Genomic DNA, 17,378 nt, shown 5'->3' on the forward strand with positions numbered 1-17,378 from the left:
GATAGGGTGAGATGAAGGGTGGGAGGAGGTTCTTGCGGGGTATAAACATTGACATGGACCGGTTGGGCTGAATGGCTTGTGTTTGTGCTATATATTCTGTGTAAATATGATAATTGCCTGTACAATAGAACAGTCAACATGGGTTCACTTTGAGAGAGTAGTGCCCCAACTGGACTGTGGAAATCCTGATGAGCTGAATCATAGAATTATAGAAAGTTTAAATCACAGAAAGAGACCACTTGGCCCATCGTGTCTGTGCCGGCCAAAAAACGATCCACCTATTCTAATCCCGCCTCCCAGCATTTGGTCCGTAGCCCTGAAGATTACAGCACTTGAGGTGCATATCCAGACTCCAGAGTTGATGCAACTTGACTTAGAAAAGGCTTTTGATAAAGTTCCAGATGAAAGGTTATGGGTTAAGATTCAAATCGGTTCTATGTCTTAATGTTTGCTCTCTTGCCATGGGGAACCGTGTGAAGGAGTGGGAGGATTCACGGACTGTTTATCAGAGTTCGGGGCAGTGTGGGTCCGAACAAGGTTTTCAGTTAAAATGGCGTGCATGCCCCGATGACATCATCAGGATGCACCATTTAACTTCAGCCCTTCCGTGTCTGAATTCAAGCAGCGGGGAGTGAGGGAGGCGAGAGGGAACCCTCCTCATTGTAACCTCACCACCCTCGCTCCCTCACCAGCCCACCCCAGCCTGCACTGTTCCCACCAGCTGGTGACTGCATCGAGCAGAGTGCTCAACTCCCGAGATGAATAGGTGGAGCTGAATCTTAGTGAAAGAGGAAGAAGAATCAGCAGTTCCACAGTCTGGGCTTTTATCTGTGATCTCATAATAATTAGCAGAGGTTGAATGATGGAATATTTCTCCTGGCACTGTGACAGTTTCTGTGATGAGAATGCAGCCAGGGCACTCCCAGCATTACCCATCTATCACACAAACATCCCTGTCATTGTGCTTGCTCTTCAATCAATTTTCTGGCTCTCCAATCCCTGCAAACTGCTGAGTGAGATGAAGAAGGCGAATTTATTCAAATGGGGATCAATAATGGCACCTGCTGCATAAACCAACCAAGCTCAGGCCCCACAATGTACAATGGAGCTGCAACTCAATGAGCAGCCCACTGGAGATCCCTTCAATGACCTCTCCAGGGTCAAGGGTTGGATGGCTGACCCTGAGTATTAATGGTGGGCAGGCTTGATAGGAAGGGTTAATCTATGGCACATGCTCTCAAAAGACAATGGGTCCTGTTCACCCAACACCACTTTGTTTACAGACTCACCCAGTCCAGCCACATCTCAATGTTAAAATTCTCATCTTTGTGTTCAAATCCCTCCATGGCCTTGCCCCTCCCACCCCCACTCCCTATCTCTGGAATCTCCTCCAGTCCCACAACCCTCTGAGATCTCTGCGATCCTCCCAATCCAACCTCTGGAGCATCCACAATTTCCATCACTCCACCATTGGCAGCCTTGCCTTCATCTGCCTGGGCCCAGACCAGAATTTTACACTGTGGTGGAGGCCCCACCCACCAGCTGAAAGGTCAGGGGGTGAGCCCATCTCTGCGGGCCTGCAAGTGATTTTGTGTGGCTCAGGCCCTTAATTGGCCCCAGTCAGGACTTTCACCCAAGGCAGGACATCCCACCTCCAAGGGCATCTGGCCAATCAGAGGGCCAGTGGATCCTCACTCCCATGGTTTTACTAAAGGAAGTTCCTGTTTGACAAACTTGTTAGAGTTTTTTGAGGATGTAACAAGTCAGGGAGATAAAGAGGGATCAGTAGATGTACTATACAAATTGTCGTTTGGTAGTACAGAACGTAAGTATTGCTGAAAACAGATATCTTGTGGTAGCTTTTGTTCTTGCACTCATAAGGGAAATTCGCAAGAATACCAATGTAAGGGAAAGCAACGAATTTATACTATATGAGAAGTGAGTGCTGATTGGTTGGCAAGTGGACTCTGATTGGTAGAGGTGTTGCCATGGAAAATACATCAGTTTATGATGACTGATATTTAACTGCTTTGTTTGAAATTTAAAACAGGCAGCTTGACTCTGATTGGTCAAGGCCCTGAGGAATGAACCAGCGAATGGCTTTCACTTATTTTGTTTAGCTGAAACAGGCGTAAATTTAAGATTGTCAGTAGGGTTCGCAGTGTGGCACATTTGCACGTACTAGAAGCTACATATATTAATACACAGGGCCCTGTTCTTTGCAGACAGCAAGAACACATACACATTGCGCCTGTTTCAGCTGAACAAAATAAGTGACAGTCAAGCTGCCTGGTTTAAATTTCAAACAAAGCTTGGCAGTTAACTGTCAGTCACCATAAACTGGTGCATTTTCCATGGCAACGCCTCTATCAACCAATCAGCACTCACTTCTCATATAGTATAAATGCCAAAATGCCTTCGATAAGGTGCCACACAAAAGATTAATTGACAAGATAAGGGCTCATGGTGTTGGGGGTGATATATTAGTGTGGATAGAGGATTGGTTAACTGACAGGAAGCAGAGAGTGGGTATAAACAGAGCATTTTCAAGTTGTCAGGCAGTGAATAGTGGGGTTCCGCAGGGATCAGTGCTGGGGCCTCAGCTATTTACACTCTATATTAATGACTTGGATGAAGAGACAGTGAGTAATGTATCTAAGTTTGCTGATGAGACAAAGCTCGGTGGAAAGGTAAGCTGTGGCGAGGATGTAGAGAGGCTGCAAAAGAGATATAGACAGGTTAAGCGACTGAGCAACAAGATGGTAAATGGAGTATAATGTAGGGAAGTGTGAAATTGTTCACTTTGGTTGTAAAAATAGAAAAGCAGAATATTTTTTAAAAGGTGTGAAACTGGTAAGTGTTGATGTTCAGAGAGACTTGGGGGTACTTGTACAAGGAACACACAAAGTTAACATGCAGGTGCAGCAGGCTATTAGGAAGGCAAATGGCATGTTGGCCTTTATTGCAAGGGGATTGGAGTACAGGAATAAAGAAGTCTTACTAAAATTGTACAGGGCTTTGGTGAGACCACACCTGGAATACTGTGTGCAGTTTTGGTCTCTACATTTAAGAAAGGATATACTTGCACTGGAGGCAGTGCAGTGAAGATTTACTAAATTGGTTCCTGGGATGAGGGGGTTGTTCTATGATGAGAGGCTGAGTAAATTGGGTCGATATTCTCTGGAGTTTAGAAGAATGAGAGGTGATCGAATTGAGACATACAAGATTCTGAAAGGGTTTGATAGCGTAGAAGCTGAGAGATTGTTCCCACTGGTCAGGGAATCTAGAACACGGGGACACAGTCTCAGGATAAGGGGCCAATCATTCAGGACTGAGATGAGGAGAAATTACTTCACTCAAAGGGTTGTGAATCTTTGGAATTCTCTACCCCAGAGGGTTGTGGATGCTCCATCATTGAATACATTTAAGGATGGGGTAGACAGATATTTGGTCTCACAGAGAATCAAGGGATATGAGGAGTGGACAGGAAAGTGGAATTGAAGCCCAAGATCAGCCATGATCGTATTGAATGGCATAGCAGGCTCGATGGGCCGAATGGCCTACTCCTGTTCCTATTTCTTGTGTCCCAGCAGCACCACCAGGAGCAGTGGCCACTGCTGGGACTGCACCCAGCAGAATGGAGCTGGCCCCTGAATGGAGGTGAGTGTGTGGGGCCTCGCTGGGGAAAATCAGCTGGGACACTGTGAGGTGGGTGGGGTTGATTGAGAGTAGGCAGGGAAGTGGTCCAGTGGGGGGGGGCAGTGGTGCTGCTGGCGGTGCCCTCCATGGAGCATAGCTGGTGAAGTGCCCAGCCACTGTTGGTAATATGGCAGCGGCGGAGGGGGTGGATGGTGATGGGAACACCTCTCCCTGCCTCCTATTCAATTTTACAACCCACCTCCCCCAACTCACCCCCACCTCCAGGGGAGGCATAAAATTCTGACTCTAAGCTTACTCGGCCAGAAACCTAACCACTATGCTACTGTTACCCAAAGTAAAATGCGCGATCGTTTAGTACATGAAAGGTGCTATATAAATGTAACCTGTTGTTTGCAGGGTGGGGCACATTTTCCCCTCTCTCTAGCTGAGGTGGGTTCAGTGCCAGCGCAGTCCCAGTTTTCAACAGTTCACCTAGTGGAGGTCGGAACTGGGAATGAAAACTTTCTCAGCCACTGGAGCCAGTGGCACTGGGGTTTAATTCACCCCGGGGTGGGAGGGCAAATCTGCTGATATTTTTCCAGGGATTTCTCTTACTGAAGGTGGAACAAATGAACAGGAACTTTACGCCGGTGACTCTCCTTTCAATAAATCTCAACAATTCTTGAGAATATTCTAGGTTCCAAGAGGTGAGCAGAGAGTTGACAAACGCTTAATAATCCTACTTTTCCACTGCTATCAAACATCACTGATTCATCATTTATTACCTCATCTTAACGACAATCTAATAGCTAGTTTTGTCCTTTCTAATTGCACTGTTGTTAAACGGACCTTTGCGTCTCTCCAAACACAGCATCTCTTCTTTCTGTCAGGTATCTAGGGCCTTGTTATTATCCTGTCACCATTATTCTGATTTATTTTGAGCACACACACACACACGGGCTCGAATTGTGAGATACATTCCTTCATTCAGTGCAGCTCGATGAAGTCACGTGAGGTGAAGGACAATGATTAATTCCCTCAAATGGTTCAACTGAAAATGTAATTGGTGAAAAGCACGATGAGGTTTTCTTGAGACTCTGGGAGAGGAATGGAGATGGTGAGGAGGAACAGAGTTTAAAATGGAGATGGTGAGGGAGAACAGAGTTTAAAATGGAGATGGTGAGGGGGAACAGGGTTTAAAATGGAGATGATGAGGGGGAACAGGGTTTAAAATGGAGTTGGTGAGGGGGAACAGGGTTTAAAATGGAGATGGTGAGGGGGAACAGAGTTTAAAATGGAGATGGTGAGGGGGAACAGGGTTTAAAATGGAGTTGGTGAGGGGGAACAGGGTTTAAAATGGAGATGGTGAGGGGGAACAGAGTTTAAAATGGAGATGGTGAGGGGGAACAGGGTTTAAAATGGAGATGGTGAGGGGGAACAGAGTTTAAAATGGAGATGGTGAGGGGGAACAGGGTTTAAAATGGAGATGATGAGGGGGAACAGGGTTTAAAATGGAGTTGGTGAGGGGGAACAGGGTTTAAAATGGAGATGGTGAGGGGGAACAGAGTTTAAAATGGAGATGGTGAGGGGGAACAGGGTTTAAAATGGAGTTGGTGAGGGGGAACAGGGTTTAAAATGGAGATGGTGAGGGGGAACAGAGTTTAAAATGGAGATGGTGAGGGGGAACAGGGTTTAAAATGGAGATGGTGAGGGGGAACAGAGTTTAAAATGGAGATGGTGAGGGGGAACAGGGTTTAAAATGGAGATGGTGAGGGGGAACAGAGTTTAAAATGGAGATGGTGAGGGGGAACAGGGTTTAAAATGGAGTTGGTGAGGAGGAACAGGGTTTAAAATGGAGTTGGTGAGGGAGGAACAGGGTTTAAAATGGAGATGGGGAGGGAGAACAGGGTTTAAAATGGAGATGGTGAGGGGGAACAGGGTTTAAAATGGAGTTGGTGAGGGAGAACTGAGTTTAAAATGGAGATGGTGAGGGGGAACAGGGTTTAAAATGGAGTTGGTGAGGGAGAACTGAGTTTAAAATGGAGATGGGGAGGGAGAACAGGGTTTAAAATGGAGATGGTGAGGGGGAACAGGGTTTAAAATGGAGTTGGTGAGGGAGAACTGAGTTTAAAATGGAGATGGTGAGGGGGAACAGGGTTTAAAATGGAGATGGTGAGGGGGAACAGGGTTTAAAATGGAGATGGTGAGGAGGAACAGGGTTTAAAATGGAGATGGTGAGGGAGAATAGAGTTTAAAATGGAGATGGTGAGGGGGAACAGGGTTTAAAATGGAGATGGTGAGGGGGAACAGGGTTTAAAATGGAGATGGTGAGGAGGAACAGGGTTTAAAATGGAGATGGTGAGGAGGAACAGGGTTTAAAATGTAGATGGTGAGGGGGAACAGGGTTTAAAATGGAGATGGTGAGGGGGAACAGAGTTTAAAATGGAGATGGTGAGGAGGAACAGAGTTTAAAATGGAGATGGTGAGGAGGAACAGAGTTTAAAATGGAGATGGTGAGGAGGAACAGAGTTTAAAATGGAGATGGTGAGGGGGAACAGGGTTTAAAATGGAGATGGTGAGGGGGAACAGAGTTTAAACTGGAGATGGTGAGGGGGAACAGGGTTTAAAATGGAGATGGTGAGGGGGAACAGAGTTTAAAATGGAGATGGTGAGGGGGAACAGAGTTTAAAATGGAGATGGTGAGGGGGAACAGAGTTTAAACTGGAGATGGTGAGGGGGAACAGAGTTTAAAATGGAGATGGTGAGGGGGAACAGAGTTTAAAATGGAGATGGTGAGGGAGGAACAGGGTTTAAAATGGAGATGGTGAGGGAGAACAGAGTTTAAAATGGAGATGGTGAGGGGGAACAGGGTTTAAAATGGAGATGGTGAGGGGGAACAGGGTTTAAAATGGAGATGGTGAGGAGGAACAGGGTTTAAAATGGAGATGGTGAGGGAGAATAGAGTTTAAAATGGAGATGGTGAGGGGGAACAGGGTTTAAAATGCAGATGGTGAGGGGGAACAGGGTTTAAAATGGAGATGGTGAGGGGGAACAGGGTTTAAAATGGAGATGGTGAGGAGGAACAGGGTTTAAAATGGAGATGGTGAGGGGGAACAGGGTTTAAAATGGAGATGGTGAGGGGGAACAGGGTTTAAAATGGAGATGGTGAGGGAGAACAGAGTTTAAAATGGAGGTGGTGAGGGGGAACAGGGTTTAAAATGGAGATGATGAGGGAGAACAGAGTTTAAAATGGAGATGGTGAGGGGGAACAGGGTTTAAAATGGAGATGGTGAGGGGGAACAGGGTTTAAAATGGAGATGGTGAGGAGGAACAGCGTTTAAAATGGAGATGGTGAGGGAGAATAGAGTTTAAAATGGAGATGGTGAGGGGGAACAGGGTTTAAAATGGAGATGGTGAGGGGGAACAGGGTTTAAAATGGAGATGGTGAGGGGGAACAGGGTTTAAAATGGAGATGGTGAGGAGGAACAGGGTTTAAAATGGAGATGGTGAGGGAGAATAGAGTTTAAAATGGAGATGGTGAGGGGGAACAGGGTTTAAAATGGAGATGGTGAGGGGGAACAGGGTTTAAAATGGAGATGGTGAGGGAGAACAGGGTTTAAAATGGAGATGGTGAGGAGGAACAGGGTTTAAAATGGAGATGGTGAGGGGGAACAGGGTTTAAAATGGAGATGGTGAGGGGGAACAGGGTTTAAAATGGAGATGGTGAGGGAGAACAGAGTTTAAAATGGAGGTGGTGAGGGGGAACAGGGTTTAAAATGGAGATGGTGAGGGGGTGCGGGGTTTAAAATGGAGATGGTGAGGGGGTGCGGGGTTTAAAATGGAGGGGGGGTGATGGGATGCTGGGTTTAACATGGAGATGGTGAGGGAGAACAGGGTTTAAAATGGAAATGGTGAGGGGGAACAGGGTTTAAAATGGAGATGATGAGGGAGAACAGAGTTTAAAATGGAGATGGTGAGGGGGTGCGGGGTTTAAAATGGAGGGGGGGTGATGGGATGCTGGGTTTAACATGGAGATGGTGAGGGAGAACAGGGTTTAAAATGGAAATGGTGAGGGGGTGCGGGGTTTAAAATGGAGATGGTGAGGGGGAACAGGGTTTAAAATGGAGATGATGAGGGGGAACAGGGTTCAAAATGGAGATGATGAGGGAGAACAGAGTTTAAAATGGAGATGGTGAGGGGGAACAGGGTTTAAAATGGAGATGATGAGGGAGAACAGGGTTTAAAATGGAGATGGTGAGGGGGAACAGGGTTTAAAATGGAGATGGTGAGGGGGAACAGGGTTTAAAATGGAGATGGTGAGGGGAACAGGGTTTAAAATGGAGGTGGTGAGGGGGTGCGGGGTTTAAAATGGAGGGGGGGTGATGGGATGCTGGGTTTAACATGGAGATGGTGAGGGAGAACAGGGTTTAAAATGGAAATGGTGAGGGGGTGCGGGGTTTAAAATGGAGATGGTGAGGGGGAACAGGGTTTAAAATGGAGATGATGAGGGAGAACAGAGTTTAAAATGGAGATGGTGAGGGGGAACAGGGTTTAAAATGGAGATGATGAGGGAGAACAGAGTTTAAAATGGAGATGGTGAGGGGGAACAGTGTTTAAAATGGAGATGATGAGGGAGAACAGGGTTTAAAATGGAGTGGTGAGGGGGAACAGGGTTTAAAATGGAGATGGTGAGGGGGAACAGGGTTTAAAATGGAGATGGTGAGGGGGAACAGGGTTTAAAATGGAGATGGTGAGGGGGAACAGGGTTTAAAATGGAGATGGTGAGGGGGTGCGGGGTTTAAAATGGAGATGGTGAGGGGGTGCGGGTTTTAAAATGGAGGGGGGGGTGATGGGATGCTGGGTTTAACATGGAGATGGTGAGGGAGAACAGGGTTTAAAATGGAAATGGTGAGGGGGTGCGGGGTTTAAAATGGAGATGGTGAGGGGAACAGGGTTTAAAATGGAGATGATGAGGGAGAACAGAGTTTAAAATGGAGATGGTGAGGGGGAACAGGGTTTAAAATGGAGATGATGAGGGAGAACAGAGTTTAAAATGGAGATGGTGAGGGGGAACAGGGTTTAAAATGGAGATGATGAGGGAGAACAGAGTTTAAAATGGAGATGGTGAGGGGGAACAGGGTTTAAAATGGAGATGATGAGGGAGAACAGAGTTTAAAATGGAGATGGTGAGGGGGAACAGGGTTTAAAATGGAGATGATGAGGGAGTACAGAGTTTAAAATGGAGATGGTGAGGGGGAACAGGGTTTAAAATGGAGATGATGAGGGAGAACAGAGTTTAAAATGGAGATGGTGAGGGGGAACAGGGTTTAAAATGGAGATGATGAGGGAGAACAGAGTTTAAAATGGAGATGGTGAGGGGGAACAGGGTTTAAAATGGAGATGATGAGGGAGAACAGGGTTTAAAATGGAGATGATGAGGGAGTACAGAGTTTAAAATGGAGATGGTGAGGGGGAACAGGGTATAAAATGGAGATGGTGAGGGGGAACAGGGTTTAAAATGGAGATGATGAGGGAGAACAGAGTTTAAAATGGAGATGGTGAGGGGGAACAGGGTTTAAAATGGAGATGATGAGGGAGTACAGAGTTTAAAATGGAGATGGTGAGGGGGAACAGGGTATAAAATGGAAATGGTGAGGGGGTGCGGGGTTTAAAATGGAGATGGTGAGGGGGTGCAGGGTTTAAAATGGAGATGGTGAGGGGGTGTGGGGTTTAAAATGGAGATGGTGAGGGGGTGCACGGTTTAAAATGGAGATGGTGAGGGAGAACAGGGCTTAAAATGGATATGGTGAGGGGGTGTGGGGTTTAAAATGGAGATAGTGAGGGGATGCTGGGTTGAAAATGGAGATGCTGAGGGAGAACAGTGTTTAAAATGGAGATGGTGAGGGCATGTGGGGTTTAAAATGGAGGTGGTGAGGGGATGTGGGGTTTAAAATGGAGGGGGGATGATGGGATGCTGGGTTTAACATGGAGATGGTGAGGGAGAACAGGGTTTAAAATGGAAATGGTGAGGGGGAACAGGGTTTAAAACGGAGATGGTGAGGGGGAACAGGGTTTAAAATGGAGATGGTGAGGGGATGCTGGGTTTAAAACGGAGATGGTGAGGGAGAACAGGGTTTAAAATGGAGATGGTGAGGGGGAACAGGGTTTAAAATGGAGATGATGAGGGAGAACAGAGTTTAAAATGGAGATGGTGAGGAGGAACAGGGTTTAAAATGGAGATGGTGAGGGAGAACAGAGTTTAAAATGGAGATGGTGAGGGGGAACAGGGTTTAAAATGGAGATGGTGAGGAGGAACAGGGTTTAAAATGGAGATGATGAGGGAGAACAGAGTTTAAAATGGAGATGGTGAGGGGGAACAGGGTTTAAAATGGAGATGGTGAGGGGGTGCGGGGTTTAAAATGGAGATGGTGAGGGGGTGCGGGGTTTAAAATGGAGGGGGGGGGTGATGGGATGCTGGGTTTAACATGGAGATGGTGAGGGAGAACAGGGTTTAAAATGGAAATGGTGAGGGGGTGCGGGGTTTAAAATGGAGATGGTGAGGGGAACAGGGTTTAAAATGGAGATGATGAGGGAGAACAGAGTTTAAAATGGAGATGGTGAGGGGGAACAGGGTTTAAAATGGAGATGATGAGGGAGAACAGAGTTTAAAATGGAGATGGTGAGGGGGAACAGGGTTTAAAATGGAGATGATGAGGGAGAACAGAGTTTAAAATGGAGATGGTGAGGGGGAACAGGGTTTAAAATGGAGATGATGAGGGAGAACAGAGTTTAAAATGGAGATGGTGAGGGGGAACAGGGTTTAAAATGGAGATGGTGAGGGAGAACAGGGTTTAAAATGGAGATGATGATGGGGAACAGGGTTTAAAATTGAGATGATGAGGGAGAACAGAGTTTAAAATGGAGATGGTGAGGGGGAACAGGGTTTAAAATGGAAATGATGAGGGAGTACAGAGTTTAAAATGGAGATGGTGAGGGGGAACAGGGTTTAAAATGGAGATGATGAGGGAGAACAGAGTTTAAAATGGAGATGGTGAGGAGGAACAGGGTTTAAAATGGAGATGGTGAGGGAGAACAGAGTTTAAAATGGAGATGGTGAGGGGGAACAGGGTTTAAAATGGAGATGATGAGGGAGAACAGAGTTTAAAATGGAGATGGTGAGGGGGAACAGGGTTTAAAATGGAGATGATGAGGGACAACAGAGTTTAAAATGGAGTTGGTGAGGGGGAACAGGGTTTAAAATGGAGATGATGCGGGGGAACAGGGTTTAAAATGGAGATGATGAGGGGGAACAGAGTTTAAAATGGAGATGGTGAGGGGGAACAGGGTTTAAAATGGAGATGGTGAGGGGGAACAGGGTTTAAAATGGAGATGATGAGGGAGAGCAGAGTTTAAAATGGAGATGGTGAGGAGGAACAGAGTTTAAAATGGAGATGGTGAGGGGGAACAGGGTTTAAAATGGAGATGATGAGGGAGAACAGAGTTTAAAATGGAGATGGTGAGGGGGAACAGGGTTTAAAATGGAGATGATGAGGGAGAACAGAGTTTAAAATGGAGATGGTGAGGGGGAACAGGGTATAAAATGGAGATGGTGAGGGAGAACAGTGTTTAAAATGGAGATGGTGAGGGAGAATAGAGTTTAAAATGGAGATGGTGAGGGGGAACAGGGTTTAAAATGGAGATGATGAGGGAGAACAGAGTTTAAAATGGAGATGGTGAGGGGGAACAGGGTTTAAAATGGAGATGATGAGGGACAACAGAGTTTAAAATGGAGTTGGTGAGGGGGAACAGGGTTTAAAATGGAGATGATGCGGGGGAACAGGGTTTAAAATGGAGATGATGAGGGGGAACAGAGTTTAAAATGGAGATGGTGAGGGGGAACAGGGTTTAAAATGGAGATGGTGAGGGGGAACAGGGTTTAAAATGGAGATGATGAGGGAGAGCAGAGTTTAAAATGGAGATGGTGAGGAGGAACAGAGTTTAAAATGGAGATGGTGAGGGGGAACAGGGTTTAAAATGGAGATGATGAGGGAGAACAGAGTTTAAAATGGAGATGGTGAGGGGGAACAGGGTTTAAAATGGAGATGATGAGGGAGAACAGAGTTTAAAATGGAGATGGTGAGGGGGAACAGGGTATAAAATGGAGATGGTGAGGGAGAACAGTGTTTAAAATGGAGATGGTGAGGGAGAATAGAGTTTAAAATGGAGATGGTGAGGGGGAACAGGGTTTAAAATGGAGATGGTGAGGGGGTGCAGGGTTTAAAACGGAGATGGTGAGGGGGAACAGGGTTTAAAATGGAGATGGTGAGGGGGTGCGGGGTTTAAAATGGAGATGGTGAGGGGGTGCGGGGTTTAAAATGGAGATGGTGAGGGGGTGCGGGGTTTAAAATGGAGGGGGGATGATGGGATGCTGGGTTTAACATGGAGATGGTGAGGGAGAACAGGGTTTAAAATGGAAATGGTGAGGGGGAACAGGGTTTAAAACGGAGATGGTGAGGGGGAACAGGGTTTAAAATGGAGATGGTGAGGGGGAACAGGGTTTAAAATGGAGATGGTGAGGGGGAACAGGGTTTAAAACGGAGATGGTGAGGGGGAACAGGGTTTAAAACGGAGATGGTGAGGGAGAACAGGGCTTAAAATGGAGATGGTGAGGGGGTGCAGGGTTTAAAATGGAGATGGTGAGGGGGTGTGGGGTTTAAAATGGAGATGGTGAGGGGGTGCAGGGTTTAAAATGGAGATGGTGAGGGGGTGTGGGGTTTAAAATGGAGATGGTGAGGGGGTGCAGGGTTTAAAATGGAGATGGTGAGGGAGAACAGGGCTTAAAATGGATATGGTGAGGGGGTGCAGGGTTTAAAATGGAGATGGTGAGGGGATGCTGGGTTTAAAATGGAGATGGTGAGGGGGTGTGGGGTTTAAAATGGAGATGGTGAGGGGGTGCAGGGTTTAAAATGGAGATGGTGAGGGAGAACAGGGCTTAAAATGGATATGGTGAGGGGGTGTGGGGTTTAAAATGGAGATAGTGAGGGGATGCTGGGTTGAAAATGGAGATGCTGAGGGAGAACAGTGTTTAAAATGGAAATGGTGAGGTGGAACAGTGTTTAAAATGGAGATGGTGAGGGCATGTGGGGTTTAAAATGGAGGTGGTGAGGGGATGTGGGGTTTAAAATGGTGATGGTGAGGGAGAACAGGGTTAAAATGGAGGTGGTGAGGGAGCAGAAGGTTTAAAATGGAGGTGGTGAGGGTGTGAGGGTTTAAAATGGAGGTGGTGAGGGGGAACAGAGTTTAAAATGCAGGTGGTGAGAGGATGCGGGGTTTAAAATGGAGATGGTGAGGGAGAACAGGGTTTGAAATGGAGGTGGTGAGGGGGAGCAGAGTTTAAAATGGAGGTGGTGAGAGGGAACAGAGTTTAAAATGGAGGTGGTGAGAGGGAACAGAGTTTAAAATGGAGGTGGTGAGAGGGAACAGAGTTTAAAATGGAGGTGGTGAGAGGATGCGGGGTTTAAAATGGAGATGGTGAGAGGGAACAGGGTTTAAAATGGAGGTGGTGAGGGGGAACAGAGTTTAAAATGGAGGTGGTGAGAGGATGCGGTGTTTAAAATGGAAGTGGTGAGGGGGAACAGAGTTTAAAATGCAGGTGGTGAGGGGATGTGGGGTTTAAAATGGAAGTGGTGAGGGTGAACAGCGTTTAAATGGAGGTGGTGAGAGGATGCGGGGTTTAAAATGGAGATGGTGAGGGAGAACAGGGTTTGAAATGGAGGTGGTGAGAGGGAACAGGGTTTAAAATGGAGGTGGTGAGAGGGAACAGAGTTTAAAATGGAGGTGGTGAGAGGGAACAGTTTAAAATGGAGGTGGTGAGAGGGAACAGAGTTTAAAATGGAGATGGTGAGAGGGAACAGAGTTTAAAATGGAGATGGTGAGAGGATGCGGGGTTTAAAATGGAGATGGTGAGAGGGAACAGGGTTTAAAATGGAGGTGGTGAGGGGGAACAGAGTTTAAAATGGAGGTGGTGAGAGGATGTGGGGTTTAAAATGGAGATGGTGAGGGAGAACAGGGTTTAAAATAGAGATTGTGAGAGGGAACAGGGTTAAAATGGAGGTGGTGAGGGAGCAGAGGGTTTAAAATGGAGGTGGTGAGGGTGCAGAGGGTTTAAAATGGAGGTGGTGAGGGGGCGGAGGATTTAAAATGGAGATGGTGAGGGGGAACAGAGTTTAAAATGGAGATGGTGAGAGGGAACAGAGTTTAAAATGGAGGTGGTGAGAGGATGTGGGGTTTAAAATGGAGATGGTGAGAGGGAACAGGGTTTAAAATGGAGGTGATGAGGGGGAACAGTGTTTAAAATGGAGGTGGTGAGAGGGAACAGAGTTTAAAATGGAGGTGGTGAGAGGATGTGGGGTTTAAAATGGAGATGGTGAGAGGGAACAGGGTTTAAAATGGAGGTGGTGAGGGGGAACAGAGTTTAAAATGGAGGTGGTGAGAGGGCGGAGGATTTAAAATGGTGATGGTGAGAGGATGTGGGGTTTAAAATGGTGATGGTGAGAGGGAACAGGGTTTAAAATGGAGGTGGTGAGGGGGAACAGAGTTTAAAATGGTGATGGTGAGGGGGCAGAGGATTTAAAGGGACCTGGGGAAATGGGGTGAAGTGCTGGAGCCACAGTTTAAGTGAATTAAGTGGGACAGGCACAGAAGGTGAACATTAACTTATTCAAACCTTTCACTTAAAGGAACCATCATCTCAAACTCCAACAACTTACCCTGAGACAGCAGTGGTAATCAGGACTTGCATTTGTATAGCACCTTTCATGACCTCAGCACATCCCAAAGTGCTTTACGGCCAATGAAATACTTTTCTAAATGTAGTCACTGTTATAATGTGGGAAACTGAACTAGCAATGTGTGCTAAACATCATAGAATGACCCAGCACAGGTGGCCATTCAGCCCATCAGGCCTGTACTGGCTCTTTGAAAAAGCTATCCGATTAGTTCCACTCTCCTGTTCTTTCCTCATAGCCCTGCCAATTTTTCCTCTTCAAGTATTTATCCAATTCCCTTTCCACCGCCCTTTCTGGCAGCACGTTCCAGATCACAACAACTCACTGCATTAAAATGTTTTCCTCATCTCTCCCTCTGGTCCTTTTGCCAATCACCTTAAATCTGTGTCCCTCTGGTTACCAACCCTCTGCCTCTGGAAACAGTTTCTCCTTATTTACTTTATCAAAACCCTTCATCATTTTGAACAGCTTGATTAAATCTCCTTCTCTGCTCTAAGGAGAACAATCCCAGCTTCTCCAGTGTCTCCACATTAACTGAAGTCCCTCATCCCTGGTATCTTTCTAGTAAATCTCCTCCGCACCCTCTCCAAGTCTTTGACATCCTTCCTAAAGTGTGTGGTGATCAGAATTGAACACAATCCTCCAGTTGGGGCCTAACCAGTGGTTTATAAAGGTTTCGCAATAACTTCCTTGCTTTTGAATCTATTCCTCTATTGATAAAGCCAAGGATCCCATACACTTTTTTTTAAACAGATTTCTCAAGTTCTCCTGGACCTTCAAGGATTTATGTACAAACACCCCCAGGTTTCTGTTCCTGCACCCTCTTTAAAACGGTACCATTTAGTTTATATTGTCACACAGTGAACACAGAGAACTCACAGCTCCCTCACCCTCCCTGTGGAATCACCATCTCCCACTCTACCAACACAATCAAAACCCAACACTCTGTGCCCAGCGTGGTTGCTGCAGTTCACAATAATTAGCAGGAAGTGAGGTGATACCTGGCTGTGACTGATCGCATTTCCTCAAAATGTTACACTAACAGCTGGGGAAAAATAATCAGATACTGGAGACTCTGTAACTTTACAAATGCCCCATTGCTCGCTCCTCACTGACTTTATATCAGACAAATCACAGCACCTCATCAATATAGCACAAGAGGGCAGCAAATCTCCACAAACATCTAATATGCAGCATTACCAGCTCTGGGTTCATGACAAGAGTGAACAATTCAAGGGAGAGTGATGCAGCACAGAGTCTGTGAGAAATAGAAAGAGATGGAGGAGAGGGTACAGGATGATGGGCTGAATGGCCTGCTTCTCTAGTGGAAGATTCTGATCGTATGTTGACGATCCAATGAGCTTGGTGAAGTGAGAATCATGTTGCACCCCATGGCCAAATAACCACCTGCCACTCACTGCGCTGGCTCACACAGGATTAACGAGCCTGCAATGAGGGAATTGCAAACGCGACATGAAATCCTGTGACATTGATCACAAGTCGTGGGAGTCAGTTGCCAGCGATCGCCAGAGCTGGCGGGCAACCATAAAGGCAGGGCTAAAATGTGGCGAGTCGAAGAGACTTAGCAGTTGGCAGAAAAAAAGACAGAGGCGCAAGGAGAGAGCCAACTGTGTAACAGCCCCGACAAACAAATTTTATCTGCAGCACCTGTGGAAGAGTCTGTCATTCTAGAATTGGCCTTTATAGCCACTCCAGGCGCTGCTTCACAAACCACTGACCCCCTCCAGGCGCGTATCCATTGTCTCTCGAGACAAGGAGGCCAAAGGAGAAAAAAAGACTGAGGGAATTACAGAACGGGCTGGATTGTGACCCATCAGCAATAATTCCCTTCAGGAGAGAAGGGGTTAAACAAATAGTGGAGGTGGGGGGGTGGAGATCGGTAAAGAAAAATAAATCTAAAAGCATGTTCAATACTTCAATAGAGAGGCCGTGGGATCGCACCATGCCATCATTGTAAATCATGTTGGTGGACAAAGCACAGCCAACAACAACTTGCATTTATATAGCACCTTTAATGTAGTAAAACACCCCAAGCAATTATAAAACCAAATATGACACTGAGCCTCATAAGGAGATATTTGAACAAGTGGCCAAAAGCTTAGTCAAAGAGGTGGGTCTTAATGAGGTGAGAGGTCAGCGGAGAGGGTCAGGGAGGGAATTCAGAGCTTCGGACCCAGGCAGCTTAAGGCACGGCCACTAATGGTGGAACGATGGAAATCATGGAAGGAAAGGAGGCCGGAATTAGCGGAATGCAGAGATGTCGGAGGGTTGTGGGACTGGATGAGGATTACAGAGATAGGGAGAGGGCGAGGCCATGGAGGGATTTGAAAACAAGGATGAGAATTGTAAAAGTGAGGCGTTGTTTAATTGGGAGCCAATGTAGGTCAGAGAGCACAGGGGCTGATGGGTGAACAGGATTTAGGGCGAGGTAGGACACAGTAACAGAGATTTGGATGAATTGCAAGGGCTGTGACATTGAGCCTGATAATGTAATCTTACTGACTGACCTTTAACCCTTCACCTGTGCCCTCTCCCGGCAGGTATTCACCAGGTACGGGAAGTGCTACACCTTCAACGCAAACAAGACCAACATCAAGAAAACCAAACAAGGCGGCATGGGTAATGGGCTGGAGATCATGTTAGATATTCAGCAGGACGAGTATCTTCCCATCTGGCAGGAGACAGGTGAGGAGAACACATGCATAATTCCCTTGTCACTCTGCATCCTTCACCACTGCCAAGTCAGCTATCCTCAGCAGAGTAACAACAGGGGAGTCCCTGAGGGTGCAGAGGGAGGGTGGAGGCAGGGGGAATAATTGAAGGGGTGAACACTGGTAATTACTGACATGTTCTGATGAAGATGCACTGTCCCAGGGACGGGGAAAAGCTGTTAGATTTCAGCCACAATCACGTGGACATTGAAACAAACAC

At 46.5% G+C, this 17,378-nt stretch overlaps 1 protein-coding gene across 1 annotated transcript in view; it reads left to right on the forward strand.

Annotated features, from left to right (window-relative positions):
* Positions 1-17,378, forward strand: part of asic4a (acid-sensing (proton-gated) ion channel family member 4a) — a 702,368-nt gene that overhangs the window by 588,145 nt on the left and 96,845 nt on the right. Inside the window, exon 2 of the mRNA XM_068034447.1 lies at positions 16,988-17,132. Within this exon, the coding sequence (XP_067890548.1) occupies positions 16,988-17,132 (145 nt within the window). The remainder of the gene's footprint in view (positions 1-16,987; positions 17,133-17,378) is intronic.

The sequence above is a fragment of the Heterodontus francisci genome, chromosome 7 (genome assembly GCF_036365525.1).
Source record: "Heterodontus francisci isolate sHetFra1 chromosome 7, sHetFra1.hap1, whole genome shotgun sequence".
Taxonomy (NCBI): Eukaryota; Metazoa; Chordata; class Chondrichthyes; order Heterodontiformes; family Heterodontidae; genus Heterodontus; species Heterodontus francisci.